The 19,102-nt window shown below is 41.7% G+C and overlaps 2 protein-coding genes across 3 annotated transcripts; one reads left to right on the top strand and one right to left on the bottom strand.

Annotated features, from left to right (window-relative positions):
* Window positions 1-186: 186 nt before the first annotated feature.
* sh3bgrl (SH3 domain binding glutamate-rich protein like) lies at window positions 187-12,206 on the bottom strand. The gene is made up of 4 exons (XM_048231426.1): window positions 11,964-12,206; window positions 3,890-4,075; window positions 2,595-2,675; window positions 187-1,189 (listed from the first exon to the last, which is right to left on the bottom strand). Exons 1-4 carry the CDS (start codon window positions 12,006-12,008, stop codon window positions 1,154-1,156), a joined length of 348 nt encoding a protein of 115 aa, XP_048087383.1. The 5' UTR covers window positions 12,009-12,206; the 3' UTR covers window positions 187-1,153.
* Window positions 12,207-13,619: 1,413 nt separating this feature from the next.
* On the top strand, window positions 13,620-17,600 carry LOC125286381 (non-histone chromosomal protein HMG-14A-like). 2 transcript variants are annotated; one of them, XM_048231425.1, is made up of 6 exons: window positions 13,620-13,777; window positions 14,812-14,838; window positions 15,071-15,100; window positions 15,339-15,383; window positions 16,025-16,150; window positions 16,622-17,600. In XM_048231425.1, the coding sequence occupies exons 1-6, from the start codon at window positions 13,763-13,765 to the stop codon at window positions 16,667-16,669; spliced, it is 291 nt and encodes a 96-aa protein (XP_048087382.1). In that variant the 5' UTR covers window positions 13,620-13,762; the 3' UTR covers window positions 16,670-17,600. The 2 variants fall into 2 exon arrangements, with proteins under 2 accessions (XP_048087382.1, XP_048087381.1); XM_048231424.1 differs by having other exon boundaries at window positions 15,336-15,383.
* The last annotated feature ends 1,502 nt before the right edge of the window (window positions 17,601-19,102 follow it).

Genomic DNA, 19,102 nt, shown 5'->3' with positions numbered 1-19,102 from the left:
TAAAAACATAATTTACTGTTCCCAGATTTAACTTGACAAGAGAGAGATTACCACAAAAACCATTAATACCAGAAGCAAGGATGGCAGCAGTGGTTCCCAAAATATGTAGGATGACATTGTCGAACAGGGCCTGCTAGTTCGGCTCCTCAATGGAAAGTCAGCAATACAAGACAAGAGACATAACACTCAGATCACAATACCATGTTTTATTTCTCTGCTCCCTTTCATAACATATTCATTCATTTTTTTGGCATGTTCTTCATCTTCGTTGTATTTTATCATTCTTTCTTCTATTTCCCCATCAAGTAGAAAATTGTGCACAATTAACAAAGAGAGTACAAATAACAGAAGCAAAATAGACACATAGTGATATACACAAAAATATTCGTACAAAAAGCACAATTAAGACTACCGCAGTCGGCTCCAATGTGACCAGGACCTGGTCAAACTGGAGAGACTGTTACATATCATTGTCATAGTAGCCCTTTGACTTCTACTAAATGCTTAGGTATGGACCAGTCCCAGGTGTTATTACAAGCAAAGGGTTAATTTTCACTCTTTTTTATTATTTTTTTATTTGAATGCTACAAATATTCAACGGATTGCGCATTGTTTTGATAGAGGCACTAGGTCTTGTATCCTTAATACAATGTGTCACAGGTAACAGGACATACACATGATTTTACTAGTCTGGAAGTCTGACCACATATTGTTGTCTGACTGAATAAGCTCACCAAAACACACATTCATTATTGGTAGTTATTCTGACAATCATGGACGGTGGTGGACAAAAGAAAACCGAATCGCTAATAAAAGCTACATGATACTATCCGTTAGCCCTATTACCTGCGTTTCTACTCTACAGACAAACAATAACACGTGTGAACAACGTTAGAAGGCATTCATGTTTAGTGACAGAAACAACAGCACAGAGGATTGTTACGGAGGAATGTAGGCCTGCTCAAACTGGGGCAGATGCTAAGCCTATGTGATTTCTTTTTCTTGTTCAGGATCTGTTTGTAGATGCAGGTTGGAGTGGAGAGGTTCTCCTGGGCTGAGCTGCAGTACCAGAAACATCAGCGACAGCGCGGTGGGTGGATAGAGAGATAGGAGTGAAAAGGCGCCGGGATAGAGAGAGAAAGAAAGAAAGAGACTACTGCAGTCCTTTCTTAGCGGCAGCCTCCGCCTCCTGTGAAAGAGAGGAGAGAAACTGAGGTAAGACCAGTACAGGACTTATAGATCAGGTAAGACTGCAATTTAGGTTAAAACCACATCCACATTAAAGTGCTGTGGATATGTATGTGGATGTGCTGTGGATATGTATACTTCTATAATACAGCACGTCATTTCTTTTCATCTGATATCCCTTGTTTCTAAAGGGGGCCATGCTTCTGTTTGCTATTATACATCCTGCAATGTTGGCCTTATGAATTTATTTATTAATTTCATTAATTTTATTAATTTAATTAATATATATTAATTTATACTTGAATTCTAAAATCAGGGAAAACAACAGTGATGGACTCATCACTTAGGAAACCCAGTGAGGGAGAGTGGAGCAGAGACAGACCATAATTAGCACCAATAACCAATGGTCAGTTAGCAGCACCAACGCTCAGTTAGCAGCACATCTGGCAGCATATTGTAGCATTAAATGTGTTTTGGGTATATGTGTGTGTGTAAGAGAGAGCAAGGAAGCATAACATTGCTTGCAGTGACTCCTGCATAAACAATGAGCCATAGCAGGTGAACAGAAGGGCCAAAAAAGGCCTTTCTTTACCACCACAGCTCACAATGCCCCACCCACTGCAATACCAGACTGAGCAGTCGGGGGGCAGCAGAGGGCTATGTGACTGTGAGAGCTTATGGTCTCGTTCTTACACACACACACACACACACACACACACACACACACACACACACACACACACACACACACACACACACTCTGGTAGTGGTGGCAGACAGACAGGCAGGATGCTGGACCTATTGATGCGTGAGCCTTTATGAGACACAGCTTAATTAACGATCTGCCTCCCAGTGCTAGACAGAGCCCTTACACACATAGACATACAAACAGACACACACACACACACACACACACACACACACACATTTGCCCAGTTCTCTGTGGGGACGAGCAGTCTCCCCAGTGGGCAGCGGTCTGGTCTGCCAGTTCCCATTGGGCCTAATGTTGTTGCTGCCAGGACTTGTGTCCAGCTCCCTTCACACTGCTCTGATCACACACACCGCTTGGATGAAGGACTGCCATAGGGGAGGGCTGTGTGTGTGTGTGTGTGTGTGTGTGTGTGTGTGTGTGTGTGTGTGTGTGTCTGTGCATGCATGCTGCTAGTGAACACATGTAGGCTACAGTTTCTGTTTGGGGTTTAGCATGTGTCCACACTGTATGAATAAAAATTAGCTTTGTGCCTCTGTGATTTGTGTGTGTGTGTGTGTGTGTGTGTGTGTGTGTGTGTGTGTGTGTGTGTGTGTGTGTGTGTGTGTGTGCGTGCGTATATGTGTGGGGAATTGGGGAACATTCCACACTGTAAGAGTAAAAGTGAGCTGATTCAAACAGACAGCAATACCCTCACCTTTGACCCCGGTGGAGCAATCAAGCCTAGAAATGCATAGACAATGTTGTCTTCTCTGGCATTAAAAAAGTCCTCATAGTTCTGAAAAATAGAGCAGAGAATGCAAACGGTGTTTATGGAAAAATCACAGCACATTTCCTTTTGATTTCTTTAGCTTAGCACACTAACAGAGAGCAATCAATATGTCAGCAACTGTAGATGATCAGTGTATCCTGAGTGATTCTGATTGAGCTCAGTTGATTGTTGTTCAGTAGCCTGTGGTAGCACTAACAGACCAGGAATTTGCCTACCTTGGTAAAAAGAGACACCCATTTGTGTGTGTGTGTGTGTGTGTGTGTGTGTGTGTGTTCAAACACACCAAACTTAAGTCATGTGGAGTGGATGTGTATCCATTCTCTCATAGCAGGTGTGTTTGTCCTTAGGTTAGCCATCTCTATTGTCTGTGAAATTCAATGCTGCTCGGGTTTTCATTTTCATATACACAGATTTTGTTACATACCAGCTGTCTAATTCATACTTATGCAGGACTAATGCAAAGGTAAAGCAAACAAACACTGAATAAAGGCTCATGGACAGATAGTTCTAGCTCACTCACTGACACAAATACAACCAGTTCCTCTTCACAGCTTCAGTAGCAAACAAAGAACAGGGTGAAGTGAGCTTCATATTCCATAAGCTAGATATTGAGAATGATTATTGATTTCATGTTTGTGCTTCTAAACCTTACCATCGCCTCGAGTAGGATATTCATCATGTCATGAGTGATGTGTTGTTGATTATCCAATTTAAATTGATTAAAGATGCTGCAAGGCTTGCATTTTTTGACTACTTGGGCTCACTTGCTGTGAGCCAACACGTGAAAAAATGTCACTGGCTCTGCAATCAGCAGCTAAATTTCAACTGAGTTGACGTTTTAGCATGAAATGGCCAAGAAATTCATCATTCTGAGAATATGGAGATTTTGTGTGAAATTGAAAATTGGAAAGATCAGCTACGCCTGGCTATGTTAAGAGATACTGTAGCATCTTCAAAATATTGTCAGCTAAAAATTAACAAGGTGCAAGTGCACTTTTGAGAAAGAAAAAAAAAATGTTGCAAAAACAAATTTATTTATGTTGCTAATTCTTAGCTGACAATGTGTAAGTGTAGGAACCAAAGCCAAGATGTAACAACATTATAACAACAACAATAATATAAAAAACAAAAGATTTCTACACACACACACACACAGGCAAACGTATAGTTCATGAACACAGAGATGACGGGTAATATTTATTTTGATGCCTTGGACTAACCCCACAATATCGTTCTTCATTAAAGATCTGAGGAGGCAGAGGGTTTCCCGTAGTGGGTCTGGATTCTACCGGCACGTTCTCCCGCATCCATTTCCTGTTCTCCTCACTGTTGGCGATATCACACTCCTCGAACTGGATCTTGTTGACCTCCAGGAATCCCATGACATCCTGCTGCTGTTTCTTGATCTGTGGAGTGCAATGTAGGGGAAGAGATGGGGAATTTTACATTGACACAATATAAGAAGACCCAAGTCACCAGCCACTTCCCTTACTCTTCTCTTAAACCTTGTGCGCCAGTTTCCCATACATGGATTAAGTCTAGTCCTAGACTAAAACCTCAGTGGACATTCCCTTTTAGCTTCAGACAGTGATCATGTACAGGAAACCGGCCCTATGTCTTATGCATGATTGGTGTTTTTTACTCCTAACCGTGACCTTCTGGGCTCCCAGAACAATCCATTCCTATCACACCCACAACTCTCACCATCAAATGTCAGCTGAAAGTAGCTTTGACATCTGAAGATTAAATGTTAACTTCAGATGTTTTGTACTTTGTTCAGCAGTATGTACTGCATTAAATTGAACACTTATTCAGTCAGAAATTCCTATATTCATTTATGTAATATCAGGTTGAAGTGGGTCAAGTCCAGTAACATTTTATGGAGGTGGACTGGCCTCATATAAAGGTCACAGTCTACTTTTCAGTGCTTTGTGACTGTTTTGGCTCTTATCTGAGGAGAAGTGTTACAGTTGAGAGGAAGGAAGTCAGTCTATTTCTCAGTGCTGAGCCTAACTTCTTCCTTTCACCGCATGCTGTGAAGCAATGGTGCTTTTCTACACTTCTGTAGTTTCTTGTGTGAGAACAAATCCATGTTACTTTCTCTCCCTCATTTGTAACAACTGCATATAAACAAAATAGGTGCCATTGAATTGTGGCCCCTACATTTGCTCACTTCCAAGTTTGTTTACCTTTTGACCGTTTACAAACAGCTCCGCAGAGAGTCTCTATGCTGTAAACATGACTACTGAGTTCATTCACCATGAGTCAGGATAGGTTGCACATTTGGCTTGGTGGCTGAGCGGTGGTTGAACATTAATCTGCAGTACTTTCACTGCTGTAACGTAACACCTTTACTCCAGCGCCTGACCTCGTTCTCTCCGGCCCAGCATCAGCCGAGTTTTAGCCAGCAGCAGCGTCACGCTGGATAAAACCATTTGCAGAGGAATGCAAGCAATTATTATCATTACGATTATGGTAACGCCAGAGCTACCCACAGGCCTCCAGAGTGCGAGAGAGGAGCCAGGAAATCCTCTCATGTCAGCGAAATACTCGGTGCTTCGTTTGTTTTATTTATGACCCGATCTGTCCCATGGAATGCAGGGAGATGAATGGCCTCCTTTTTTGTAATCTCTTCGCTCCGACTTTCTCAGTTTTTCAGAAAGAGGCAGCAGCAGAGAGGCTCGGGGGGGGTAGACAAGGCAGAACGCTGAACGAGCGGCAAACAAAAGCCTGACTGTGACACCCTTCAACCTGAAGATAAAGCGGAAAACGACAAAGAGGAAATGGTGGCTTGACAGTCTGGGTGTGCTTGCTTGTGTCACCAAAAATAGGATGTCAATGAGGAGTTACCAGTGAAACAGAAAGACACGAGAGACAGAATAAGAAACTGAGAGAGAAACAGAGAGAGAAAAAAAACAAGAATATAAAGATGAGGGCAGAAAGTTCAGGTGGGAGAGGACAGAGAATCCCTTTAGAAGGCACATAAAGCTCTAGAAGCTAATAATGTTTCAGACACTGCAATGCACAGGCCTATGTACGTCTGCACTTGGACTCAGTGTAAGGGGAAAGGAGTGCCTGACTCAGAGAAGAATGCCCTTAGAAGGAGAGTCGGAAGCCGGGGAGATCTGCCCGTGAGGCTCACAGCCGGGAGGAGGGAGATGGTCAAACCCACGCCAAATATGGCCAGCTGAGAGTACTCAAGCCCATGTCAGCTCAGCTGGCCCGGCTGCCGCTACTCCCAAACAATCACCCAAACAGCACGGGGAAGAAAGAGACAGACATCCCCACACAGATGGGTGGAGGAGGAAAGCATGCTATACCACGTCAGCTGCAGCATTTCAAAGGTTGCAGGTTGTAGTGCACTGGGAAGGGTGAGAGGGTTGGGCGTGTGTACAGCCAACGATCAGCATCCTTTGCTTGCCAATCCCATTACTCCCCAAAGACAAACAAATTAGACTTTGCATACTGGCTTCAGAAGGCAAATATTTCCAAATGTGAGTCCAAGAGGTCGGGCCGAATGCAAAGCTTGCTAGTTTGATTACGTTGATGGGTGATGTGGCGAGCACTTGCATGAAGGAGTGAAAAAGACACAGCTGCTGTGTTGCACTTCAATTGAGGTGGGTCTGCTGGGAACAGGGCAACTCTATTGCACAACCTTTTCCTGTGAAAGAGTGCGAGGACAGGACAGCTTTCCCCTCATTTCTGCTCTCTCATTCTCTCTCTTTCTGTTTTTTTCTCTCTCTCTGTCTCTCTCTTGTTCTCAAGGACCGCTGTCACAAAACCCCCATTGTACCAACGCCAAGCTAAATTAATTTGGAAGGGAACTATGCCAAACTCCATCTCCCACCACCTCTCTTTGTAAAACAGGTCGGTCTCTCTCTCTTTCTGTCTCTTTCTGCCTCTCTCTCTCTCTCTCTCTCTCTCTCTCTTTCTCTCTCTCTCTCTTTCTGCCTCTCTCTCTCTCTCTCTTTCCGACTCTCAGATGTATTTGTGCTGCCCTATAAGATAATTGCCATTGTGCTTCGTTTATCCTATTAAAATGGGTGTGGAGATAAACAAGGGCCTGCATTCCTGACAGAACATTTATCCGACTGCCTGGAGCACAAGTTCTGGATGTGCCACTCAATATCTCTATACACAATTATTTACTGTTAAGTAAATAGAGTCGGAGTCAAAGATGTGGTTTCAGACAGTTCTAACTGTAAATAATTAAATAAAAGTCTTCTTACAAGGAAATAAGGCTTGACCGAAATGAGTTCATGTGTTAATGAATGATTCAGAGTTTTCATATGAAGCACTTTGCATAACTCGTGACCATACAGTATGTAGACAAATTATACTGCCGCACCCTTTTATTACACCAGACAAACTGTTTTTGATCAAGATAAGACAGCCATAACCTTCCCTATTTAAGGGAATACGTGGTGTGATTCACCCAACACCACAACACAACAACCACGTCGGGACGTCTTGCCCCATATCATTTGCTGAGTCACGTCTCTTAAAAACGGATTTATCAACAGAGCCTCTAGGCCTGACTGCAATCAATACCCATCAGTGGCTCTCTACTGGCCAGCCCTATTGATTCTCCAGTCTGTCTACTAGCTGTGCCAATACACAGAGCAAAGGGGTCAGATTATGGCCAATTGGCCGCTTAAGAGTTGTAAAGAGCAGTCAGATCGTTGGATTGCAGGCTTCCTAAGTGATGTCTTAGTAGTTCTGAAGTGATTCTTCAACAGTCCTATCGGGAAGTGCCTTTCTTCTGAAGACCGGACTGGCTCAGTGAAAGATTCAGGGCTTGATGTATATATTTCCCAAACTTTTTTTTACATACTAGATTTTGTGGTTTTTAACATCTGTGGTGTTAAATTAAAACCAACCTGTAGAATTAGCTATCAATTATGCATTCAAAGCAGCCATATGCACACAAACATACACACACACACACAAACTCTGATAATGGCTTACATGAGCATTTCAAGTCATCTGAATTAGAAATGTGCCTGCTAACAACCTTCCATATTTACAGAACTGAGTGTCAAGGCCCTGACCCTTCTTCTAGTGAGGTCAGACTCAGACTCCTCCAGTGTGACACAGACCTGGCATGGGCTGCCAATAGGGTGACATCATCAACTCTGAGTAAAATGGGACCTTGTGCTTTCAGCATGTTTGGGTTACACACCCATCTTTCTCAGGGCCAGTGTGCATGCTTTGCAGAGAAACACAAACTTCCTCTTATAGCCTACCTTCCTCTCCTCGCCATCTGGCCCTCTGTTCTACAGCCTGGCTCTGAGAGCTTGGCTACGTGCGTTTTTTTTTTGGTCTCAGGGGCCAGTATGGATTTTGGCTTAAACTCTAAACTAAGGCCTCTGGGCTTGTATGTCTGTTTTGGCCATCCAGTATAGTGCTGCAGTCCTACAACAACAGCTGACTCATGCTGAAAACAAGGATGGCTCTCAGCACCTAAAGAAAACAGAGCTGATGGCTGACACAGCTGCATAGGTAAAGGTTTCAAAGACGGTAACCTATAACTCAAATAGACCTTTATGGAGGACAGCTATACAATTTGAACAAAATAAAAATACGTTTTTAAGCTATTCAAAACTGGGTCCACCACCTTTTACATCACCTACTGGTCAAGGTTAATAACGTATTACAACAATGTGTTAGGACAGGATGCATTTAGGATGGGATAACAGATGTGGAGCTCTTAGGTGATTTTGTATCTCTGTATGTTTGCTGATTCATTCAGTGTTACTTGTATCTTAAAAATCAAAACTGGAGGAAACACACTTCCTGTCTTGCTTATGTTGCCTGATTTACGATTTCATTTTGCTTTATCTGAGAAGTTGGTATCCAGATTAATGACACCTCTACTGAAGATTAAGGAGTAAGGGGACAAATGTGGTTCTGACAGCCTGATCTGATCTTTAGAATTGTCTGGAGTTGTTATGTCAGTTTGCAAAGACAATCAAAAACTACAATCAAAGACTAGAACATTTTAAGCACTGCCAGCAGTCTCCATAATAGTAAGGTGTCAGATTTGGTTTTTCAAACCTTGTCTATATTACGAATGGGTCCACATATAATGGGCACAAAGATTTTGACGATGAAACAAGGGAAAGTTGCATTTTCCTGTCATTTTCAAAAGACTAAAATAGCATGTGGGGCAGCTAGGAACTTGAAAATCTTGAAAAAATGTTACAGATAATTACATAGAGTTCCTCAGGAACAAGATAGTTCCCCAGGAGCAAGAATGAAGAAGCAGAGGTATACCAATGTAAATAACTAAGTCAATCTATGAAGGTAACATACAGGTAACATACATGAAGGTAACATACAATTTGACTTTATACACTATACATGATTAAATACTGAACTATTCCCATATAGATTTACATGATATTGAACTATTCCCATATAGATTTACATGATTAAATACTGAACTATTCCCATATAGATTTTCAGATTCCTATTAGCTACATGCCATTTTTGTCCTTGGAAAATTACCAGAAAATGCAACCACACTTTTTAGTGTTCTCTATGTTCCTACGCTCTGGATACCTTAGATATGGCTACACCATTTTTTGCAGTCAAGGTACTGACTGGTGTCATGTTGTTACAAAAATGATAATAATTTTAACCTCAATATCACTCTGTTTTGCACTTTGTTCATAATCTGCCATATATAAAACCAATGTGCATGCAGTAAAAACTTTTAATGGTCCAGTATTCAGTATATGCTTATCTTCCATCTTACAAAATGTGGGCAGGCTAGGAATAATATTTTTTCAGGTATTAATATGCAAACATGGCTCTCAAGATAAGACATTAAAGGTGCTCTAAGCGATGTCATACTTTTTGTCACTTACTGCAAACATCACCTCACCATCCGCTAGCTGCCTGTTCTTGAATACACTGTAAAAAAAAAATGTGATCTCTGTAGACAACCCAGGCTTCAAAAACAGCCACAAAACAACTTGGGCAACCTTGCCCATAAAAACATAACTTATACTCACACACACATACACGCAAAGGCTGTCCTGCACAAATACGATTTGCTCATGAATTTGTTTAAACCACTCATGCTGACTACAAATGTTGGAATCATTTGCCTATTAGGCAAATATACAAACTATACAAATGACACAAATGCAAGGCACAGATACCTAATTTTGCCATAATATTCACAATCTGTTCATATAACATCTAAAAATAAAACATGCTGTTACATGATGACTTTCACAATGACAAGGAATACAAAGCCACCAGCCAAGTCATCTGAACAAAGCATCACAAGATCCAGATGGTCAGAGGACAATATCAAATTAGGCTCAATTGAAGTTTGGTTTGGTCAGGCCTTTGCTATCTACAGTACAGCAGCACACTCCAGATCTGTGAACTACACTCCCAGCCTCTTCCTGTAAACCAAGGATTCTAGAGCGGAGCTCTGTTCTAGAATCTTTGCTGTAAACAGAGTGATGTTCATTGCCCTCAGTGTGCAGTCAGTTGGAAGGAGGACAGCTATTCCTGAGTCTCTGACCGCTTGCCTGCTGTATGTGTTGCACTCCAGGCAATTAGGGCTTAGTTCTGGTTAGACAGGACTAGGCCTGATACTAGTCTACACCAATAGCACACAATAGGTTTGTCTGTCTTTCTGTCTGGCAAACAAACTGCTTATCTATCTATTCATCTGTAAGTATGTAAATGCATTTATGGGCAGGGGAAAGTCTGAAGTTGTCCCTCTACAAATCCAATGAGGACAGGACACAGTTAAGTCTACAAAAGGCCACCAACATACTGAAATCTTCCACACGTCTCAACATTGTGACGATCATTTAAATTATAACTATTGTCCAGACACTATTTTATATCAAGAAAGAGACCCCCAAAATAGGTTTATGTACACTTCCATTTCAAGTAGACTGTGTTGACGTAAACTTCCCATATTTTGGTCACATATAAATAGGCTGCAAGTGTAAGCTGAATGCATAACCAGAACTGGTAAGAAGCCACATCATGCATATGTACATTTATAAAGTTATGGTCAAGTTATAGTATACACTACAGAGGCCATGTGGCCCAGGTGGCTATATAGGGTGTGATGAAACCAGTGATGAAACAACACTTTTGTTTACTTTACTATAAAGCCCCATGTAGATCAGCTGCCCATTTTTAAGACCAACTGTTAATGTGGTCCAGTACTACAGCACATTCTTACAGATGTGAGACTTTAAAGCTACCCAGGCTCAAACTTAGTTGCGGTTGTGTGTTTGTGTGTGTGTGTGTTTGTGTGTGTGTGTGTGTGCAGCCTGTGATAATTTTGCTCCCTATCAGCTTTGTCAGTTTTCCATTTTTTTTTTTTCAGTGGCATTTCTGCTTCTGGGCTGAGCATTTCTGCTTGTGGGTCCCACAGGTCTCATTTTTGTGGGGTTGCCCCCCCTCCCACCACCACCACCACACACACACACACACACACACACACACACACCCCCACAAGATTGATGTGTTAAACTGGGGTTATGTAACAGCTCCTCTGAGCATCATAGTGCTGCTTAACTCCCAAAGTTAGGGGAGGAACCAGCTGGCCATGAAAGGTTGCATCACAACTTTCAGACATCACTACAGCTAACCCACGCTCTGTAACACTGGAGATCTGAGCCACACACTTTAAAATGGACGTTTGGTACTTCAGTCTCACACAGAGATAGTTTGGACTCTCTAGTGTGTGATGTTCTTTCTGCTGTAGACCTATGGTGCTACAACACTAGTTCAAGTTACAGTGACAGACACACAGACTGATCAGGAAGTGGCTCAGGATCAGCATTGACTTTCAGTCTTCACACCTTATTTAGACAGTCACACAGAACTGAGCAGCTACTTTACTGGCTGACTGGTTTACAAGAGAGAGAGAGGCTGATAGAGAGAAACTGTTCTCTCTGAAGACCTACATGGATAACTTTCTTGTGATGCAGAACAATTTATCAGAGGATTGTGGCTGGCTACTTAATATCCCAACCAGTTTTGAGTCCTAATACACAATAGCTACTGTGCAGGAAGAAAGTTTGTTCCAATGTAAAGTTGCTCAAATCTGTCCAATAGGCAACAGCACACTTGGCTTTAAAAACATTCTATTTGCAACCAAATGTAGAATAGCACACAGGCTGCTGCTTCGCTATTCCGCTATTTTACATGATGGTTCAGCAGCAGTTCGCTTTGCTATGAAATGTGGTGTTCCCTCTCATATCAGGATACAAGTGAATAAGCAATGCGTCTTTGAGTGAAGGTTCTTACCGATGTCGACCCGGAGGACGATGCTATGTAAACTTTGATCACCATGTTCTGCAAATCCCTGCGCGATGGCGAGATAGTAATCCCAAAAACACAGAGCGATTGCAGACAGCAAAGACAACACACTCGCACTGAAGCAGAGACAGAAGGAATAGCCAGACAAGCTCCTGCGAAAATTAATTTCTAGTAGTAACAGCTGCAATCTGTGCAGAGGCTTGTGTCCCAACCCTTGATGAACTTCAATATTTTCTTTAGCCTCCGCCTCTCCTCCTCCCAGCACTCCGCCCCCTCCCCTTTTTCTACGCTCCAGTCTCCGTCATCCATTAGTGGACAAAGTTTACCATCACCACCTTCACCCAAATGATTACAATGGTATTGCCACTGGGCTAGGTCTTCAAACAGTGGCCTCATTGTGAATTGTTCAAATCACGGACTGAGATAATAAACAAGGCAAACAGAACCCGACGAATTCAAAATGTCACCTCTAAATGTCATCTCTGTTGTAATAACCATGGTTGTTGTATCCTATACAAAAACTGTTTTCTTCTTTTTTTTAATCATCGCTGTTTCTTCTCAATCCTATGAATCTCAGCCTAATCAATTTACATTTGTCACGCAACCACACGGATGCTTTTCACGTTCTCATCCGAAAGGGCATTGTTCAGAAGACCCATAATCCTTGTTACCGGGGAATTTGGCATGACATTTTTTCAATCGAATCCAAGTCACTGTGGTTGGGCGCCCCTTGGTGGCGAAGAATATAAACGCCCACAGTGCAACATTGTTGCACGGCCATGTGAGCAAATATTTCGAAGAAATTGGATACTTTTTATATTAAATGTTGCGTGCCATTTGTGTTGTAAGATTCTTGGTGTATTCTGGTGACTCAGTTAGTTTACATATCTGTCGCGTGACTTCATGCACGTACACAATGGCTGTTTCTCGAGAACATTTCTTTGACCCACGTTCCATCATCACAATGTCGACGTTCACCATCAATGTATTTCCTTAAATGTGAGATTTCCATAGCACTATTTATGTGTTTTATCTACGGGGCATGCACAGTGTGTGAGTGTGCTGAGGGTTAGGTTACGACCGTGAGTCTCCATTCTGCAGACCATTTCAAAGAGGTTCAAGCTATTCTTCTCTCACTAGGCAGAACTGTAGCCACCTACCGGCGTCATTCCCTCTTTGCGCTTGTAAAGGCTTTTCTTCCCTAAATGAATTTAGAAAAGCCGACTAACAAGAATATGACGAGCAAGAAGGGCGCCATTTTGGACGAAGGGCAAGATAGCAGAATGGCACTTCCTTGTGCGCATTCTTCCATTTCAGCAGTTGTTGTTGATCCGTCATTGATATAGTAAATTAATAAAAAAGACAACTGCTTCGTGTGGCAAGCATTTGCGACTAAATGACCTCAGGTCCAGGAAAGCTGTTGAAATGGATATTTTTTTGGTTCTAAAGACTTGTGCAATACATATTAGGTAGCCCATTAAATGTTATTTTTCCTTACAACCATCTCTTCCCTCCATTGCAATAAACATTTCGCGCGTAAAGAAAATACCGGCTTGGATATTCCCCTTCATCTTGGGCTCTCACTGGCAACTGCTGATTGGCCTAGCGCACATCAATCACGACTTAGCCGCACCCCTCCCCCCATTCAACCACTAGCTTTAATGTCCCTGTGTGTTTACTACAGTACTTCGTATAAGGAGACATTCGCCTTTTACATGCAGTGAACTCTTTGCAACAAAGCAGTGCTTTTTAGTATTATTTTAAAGAAAACCCTTCAGGAATCCACAATGCCCAAGAGAAAGGTATGTACTTCACTATTTGTACGGTTACTTTCAGCTTCTGAAATCAGAGAAGCCTAACCAGCTATTGATAGCTCGCTATTTATTGTGAAGCCATCCTCACAACGAAGTCTTAATTATAAACCCGTTTATTTACAAAATTTAGCATGACGCGTAGAAACACATTGTGCTTTTAAAATGCGATTTTTCCCTGACTAAATCAGTAACCACCGAACACTGGTGGCGGTAAAGAAGGCTTCCTTAGAGCTGTGTAGTCCTGCCTGTAGGGTCTGAAGTCTAGCTGGGTCTCCATGCTGGTAAACCTGAAGCAGCCATGCTTTGCAGCTCTTGGACTATCCTCTGTGTGCAGCGAGAACAAACGCTTACCTAATCGACATGACCATTCACATGACCCCAAAAGCGGCGCCATAATTCGTAAAAGAACATAAGGTTTTACTTAGAGGTGTTTAAAGCCACAAACAACGCTTTAAAAACCTATAAATTTATATTTTTTCTCTTTGTTCACGTCGCCAGATGGCTGTCATGACGCCTTTTTCTCGCCAGGTGGCGATGTAAGCGTTAAATTCGGCCCCTCCCCCCTCTCTTGGTTGCCCTCCCCCAGCGGCGTGTTAAAAATTCCGGGGTTGGTTGAGAACGGGGGATAGTGTTTGGGGATGCAGAAGGTGTCACGATCCCTTTGTGCATTCAAATCCCACCCGAAATGAGGCTAATACAACGCGACGCTAATAACTTATTTACAGACCTCACACGCATCGCTATATTAGACCTTTGAAACAGTTTCTAAACGGATTATTCCTGCACTAAATTCGTTGCAAGACCACGCTAGCCTATCAGGTGAACAGTTGTAGTAGCCTAGGTCGATTAGGTGTGTTGTGAATGTCATGCATTCACATGCACAAACTTTGCAAATTCACTATGTGCTGAGATTGTTTTTCACAGAGGGAAAACGCATGATGTAGATAATAATATAATAGCCTACATAATGTAAAAGTACTGTCCATTAATAATTACGTTGTTATTTTTCTCTCTTGCCACAGGGAGCCAATGGAGAGGCAAAGGAAGAGGTTTGTGTTCTCTCACCTGTTGGAACTGCTTTGTTTTGGTCGTTATTACAAGTTTATGTTTAGAATGGTATTTGCATTGGAAAAGTGTGCACACATGTCAGTACCCACTGATTAGTAATTCGGTAATTAAATAGTCATTAATTAATTACCACTTAATCATTTAGCAATTAATTATAACGACTTTGTAATTAATTGATAATTAGAAATTGCCTTAATCTTGTTGTCTCTGCAGCCTCAGAGGAGATCTGCAAGATTATCCGCGGTAAGAAAAACAAGCATCCTTTGCGATATCTCTCTGTTCCCATGTCTGTGGCATTTAGAAATATCTGACAGCTCCATTATTTAAAATGACATTTTATAAACAATCACTCTCTACTTGATGTGATTTGTAAAGCAATAATATTGTTATTCAATTTGAAATATGCTCCAGTTCAGCACAGTGGTATTAACAAGTAGGGGCATTTGTATTTGTGTCTCTGACTGTCCGTCCTCAACAGAAGCCCGCACCTCCCAAACCTGAGCCTAAGCCCAAAAAGACAGCCAAGGTAACCCATCCTCAGAACCTTTGCACACATGCACACATGCGCACACACACAAATACAAGTGTGTGTGTGTGTGTGTGGGTCCAATTTTGCAGAGTATTGCACCACTTTTTTGCCATTTCCAGGGCAAAATTATGTTGTAACTTGTAATCAAGTAACCAGTGCTATTGCAATGGAATTAACATACTGCTTACAAAGTTATAGCTGTTTGTCCTTTAGAAAATACATACAAAACATCTATCATATTTACATAGTCATTACATTTATTGCATTATTATTCATATCATTGCAAAGATTTTTCAGATGCTCAGAAGACATTTGTCATTGAAATGTAGTCTAGATGGTGTTATGCAGCATAAAAGAGCAACAAGGCCCAGGAAAATAAGTATAAGAGAGTATAGTGTACAGAGTAAAGTGCTATATATAATATTATACACACATATGTACTGTGTGCATGAATTCCCATTTGAAGCCACTGTTACCATAGATCAACCCAGATCAGGAACCTGTTGTGTGTATGTATGTGTATGTGTAATGAAGTCTAAAAGGTGTGGTTTCTAATGACACTGCCCCTAGTGGGGAACAAAAGACATAAACAAATGATCTGAAAGTGTTTAATGACTGTTGTTTGGCCACATCTGCAGAAGGACAAGGCAGTGAACGACAAGAAGGAAGACAAAAAGACCAAGGCGAAAGCCAAGGAGAGCACAGAGCCAGAGGCAAACGAGGAGAACCACGCAGAAAACAACGGAGAAGCCAAGACCGACGAGGTGTGTAGAGAGAGAGAGAGAGAGAGAGAGATCACAACCTCCCGCTGTATCATTAGTAAGCCCCTGAGTATGTCACACAGGGCATGTGGGGCAGGCGTGTCTAATTTCACAAATGGTATTGAGCGAATGGATGATAGTAAGAGGTACTGAGACAGTAACACATGTTTCAGTTGTGCAGAAGTGTTTTCTAAAGTAGCACAGCCTGAGATAATGGACACTGTTTACAAAGTTTACACTGACATTTCAGCTCTGCCAGATAACTGATTTGCGAAAGACATTGTGTTGAAACACTAGGTTACTGGTTATACTTAAGTGCCAAAAGAAAGCATTGCCCACCCATTAAGGCTTTAGTGAAGCCTTTAAGTTTTATCAAATGTAGGTTGTGTAGTTCTTAATGTATTTTAACTGTATGTATTATTGCATTGCAATGTATTCTTAATGCACTAATTTCCCCATCCCATTCTCCAACAGGTCGAGGCAGCCCCTGAAGAAACCAAGGAGGAAGCCAAGTCTGAGTAGCAGCACTGCCACCTCTCTCTGTTCCCTCCCTCTCTATTTCTCCTCTGCTCCCCCTTCTTCTTCTTCTACTCTTCCACTTCCTGCCCTCCTTGCCGTCTTTTTTCCTGCCCATGCTCAGTCCCAGGAAAAGCCCGAGCCTCTCTTGTGTGGTAGCCCCGACTCTCTAAGGCGTATTGATTACAGAGGAATATTTTTATCGATGATTTTATAAGTATCAGTACAGATTTTTAGCACAAACAAAAGAGAAAAAAAGCTAAACGTCGGCGCACACACAGCCCGACTTTGCCGCTATCATATCAAGAGTCTGCGAGCAAGATAAAAACACAACACACAAACACACAGAAAAAAATCCTTTTCTGTTATTTTTTCCTTCTTTTTTAAAAAACAGCATTCATGATTGTTGATAGCTTGTCTGGTCTAGAAAGAGTGTAGCTGCGTGTAAAGAAGAATAGTGTGTGATGTCCTCTCTTAAGTTTGCAAGCCGTCTCCCTTGCTGTAACCCCATAACAGTTTTAACATGAGTGATATATCTCTTTTTTAATGACTTTTCATCTGTGCAGTGGGTTTTTCTGGCTTTTTCGTCTCTTGTCCAGATTGGGGTTCATTTTTGTTTCATTTCAGTGTATTTGTCCATAAAGAAAGAGGAATAGAACATCTGACAACATTCCAAGCAGTGTAATATGGAACATTGAGTTCATGTAACTCTGGAAAAAAAAAAAAAAAAAAAAAATCCCTGCTGAAACAAAAAAATATTTTGTTAAAACAAACAAAACAATTCAAAGAACCAATACCAGCTTGTTCGAGGTCTCGCTGATCAAAATGATTTTCTAAACAGTAATTTTTTTTAAGGATTTGAATTACATGCAGGTGACCGTAAACCACTGATGTTCTGGATGTCTCTTAATAAAAGAAAACCTTGGAATTTTCCTCACTCTGTTTCAGGGCAGATTTGTTGTTCTGTTGTTGTCGTCGTTAATCCTGGGAAGAAAATACTGAAATGACCTATTGGGGCAGTTTCATATACCTATATTGAAAGAGCAAGAGGATGAATTTCTGATTAGCATGGGTAGTAGCAATAATAAAGCTTTATATATCAGGTATTGACAAGATGGTCTCAATAGTCTTGAATAAGATAAGGAGAGGGTTAAAATAAAGCGAAGATTAAAGAAATTTACTCTTGAGTTTAAGGCTGGCATTGATACAAAAAGAGCGCTTAAAGGTTTTGAACATTAACAAAAAGTTCCAAGTTTAGTACGAGAATGGAGGAACTAAAAGTAATGAGAAGTCTGGTAAAATAGTAAACATATCTATGTCCAATGTTGTTTTTTAAAAATGCAGAGAAGTAATACCAATCTTATAAAACATTATGGGAACTCCATACATTTGGCCCATAATACCTCAAAGCTAACTACATGTCTGCACGCTACAGGCTAATGCAACTGCTAATTGTTACTTACAATGTCATTAGGGGCTTATACAGGAAATGACACATGATCTGGTGTAATTGGCTTACAATAATGGGTGTATACTGCCTTAGTAGACGCGTCGTCTGTATTCTGTATCCTGCACAAATGAACAGGAAAAGGAATGTTGGCCACAGGGACCATTTAAAGAGAGAGTTTTATAAATGTTTGTGTGTACTTTTATTTGTGTGTGCTTGTTTTAGATTTTTACAGTAAAATTGGCAGTCAATGAGATATGTTGTGAAAAAAAAGAGAAAGTGTAGTGAACTTATGAACTCTATGAGGTGTTTTTTTTTTTACTTGTTAACACTTCTAAGGGTTAAACAATTACAATTAAACAGGGCAGAAACTGAGAAACAATGTAAATAAGAGCAGTCGGACAACTGCAAACCCTCATCCCCGTCACGTAAAATTAACCAAAGTAAAACCTACCGGGGGGACGAAGACGATAAAGTGCTCAGCAGTTCTACTAATCACCCCTTTCAGAATCAAATTGCCCAGTTCTTTAGCTGAGAGGACGCTGTTAAACAGAGGCGTCCACATTGGTCCAGGCCGTGCTCAGTGTGCAGCCAGCTTCCCCCGGAGGTGCTACCCAGCTGGGCTCTCGGCCCTGTTGGCACCAACCCCGGGCAAAATGAGCAGCGAGTGGTGATGGCATACGTCTCTGCAGTGCCTGGGCATTGCTGAGGAGGGTGGGAGTGATGATGGGGATGTTATGTGTGGGTGGTTATGTGTTTGTGTCATTTTGGGGTTTAGTGGGGTGAGGGTGAAGTGATTTGCTCTATGTGTGTGTGTGTTTGTTGGGGTTTGTGTGTGTGTGTGCGTGAGATGTGGTGGCGTGCCATGGCAGATGGGAAGACGTGGCATGCCAGAGAGGGGTGACAGACAAGACAAAGGCCACGGTGTTGAGGCGGGTGTCTCAAACACTCGATAGCCATCCGGCCCAGTGTGTGTGTGTGTCATTGGGCAG

The sequence above is a fragment of the Alosa alosa genome, chromosome 21 (assembly GCF_017589495.1).
Source record: "Alosa alosa isolate M-15738 ecotype Scorff River chromosome 21, AALO_Geno_1.1, whole genome shotgun sequence".
NCBI classification, from domain to species: Eukaryota; Metazoa; Chordata; class Actinopteri; order Clupeiformes; family Clupeidae; genus Alosa; species Alosa alosa.
This window is presented reverse-complemented; position numbering and strand designations above follow the sequence as displayed.

Coding starts and splice junctions, on each gene's coding strand:
- LOC125286381 (XM_048231424.1), top strand. Junction 15,101..15,335: donor GATCTGCAAGATTATCCGCG/GTAAGAAAAACA, acceptor CGTCCTCAACAG/AAGCCCGCACCTCCCAAACC. Junction 16,151..16,621: donor GAGAAGCCAAGACCGACGAG/GTGTGTAGAGAG, acceptor ATTCTCCAACAG/GTCGAGGCAGCCCCTGAAGA.
- sh3bgrl (XM_048231426.1), bottom strand. CDS start 12,008: ATGGTGATCAAAGTTTACATAGCATCGTCCTCCGGGTCGACATCG. Junction 4,076..11,963: donor CGTCCTCCGGGTCGACATCG/GTAAGAACCTTC, acceptor TGCACTCCACAG/ATCAAGAAACAGCAGCAGGA. Junction 1,190..2,594: donor TTGCTCCACCGGGGTCAAAG/GTGAGGGTATTG, acceptor TCTCTTTCACAG/GAGGCGGAGGCTGCCGCTAA.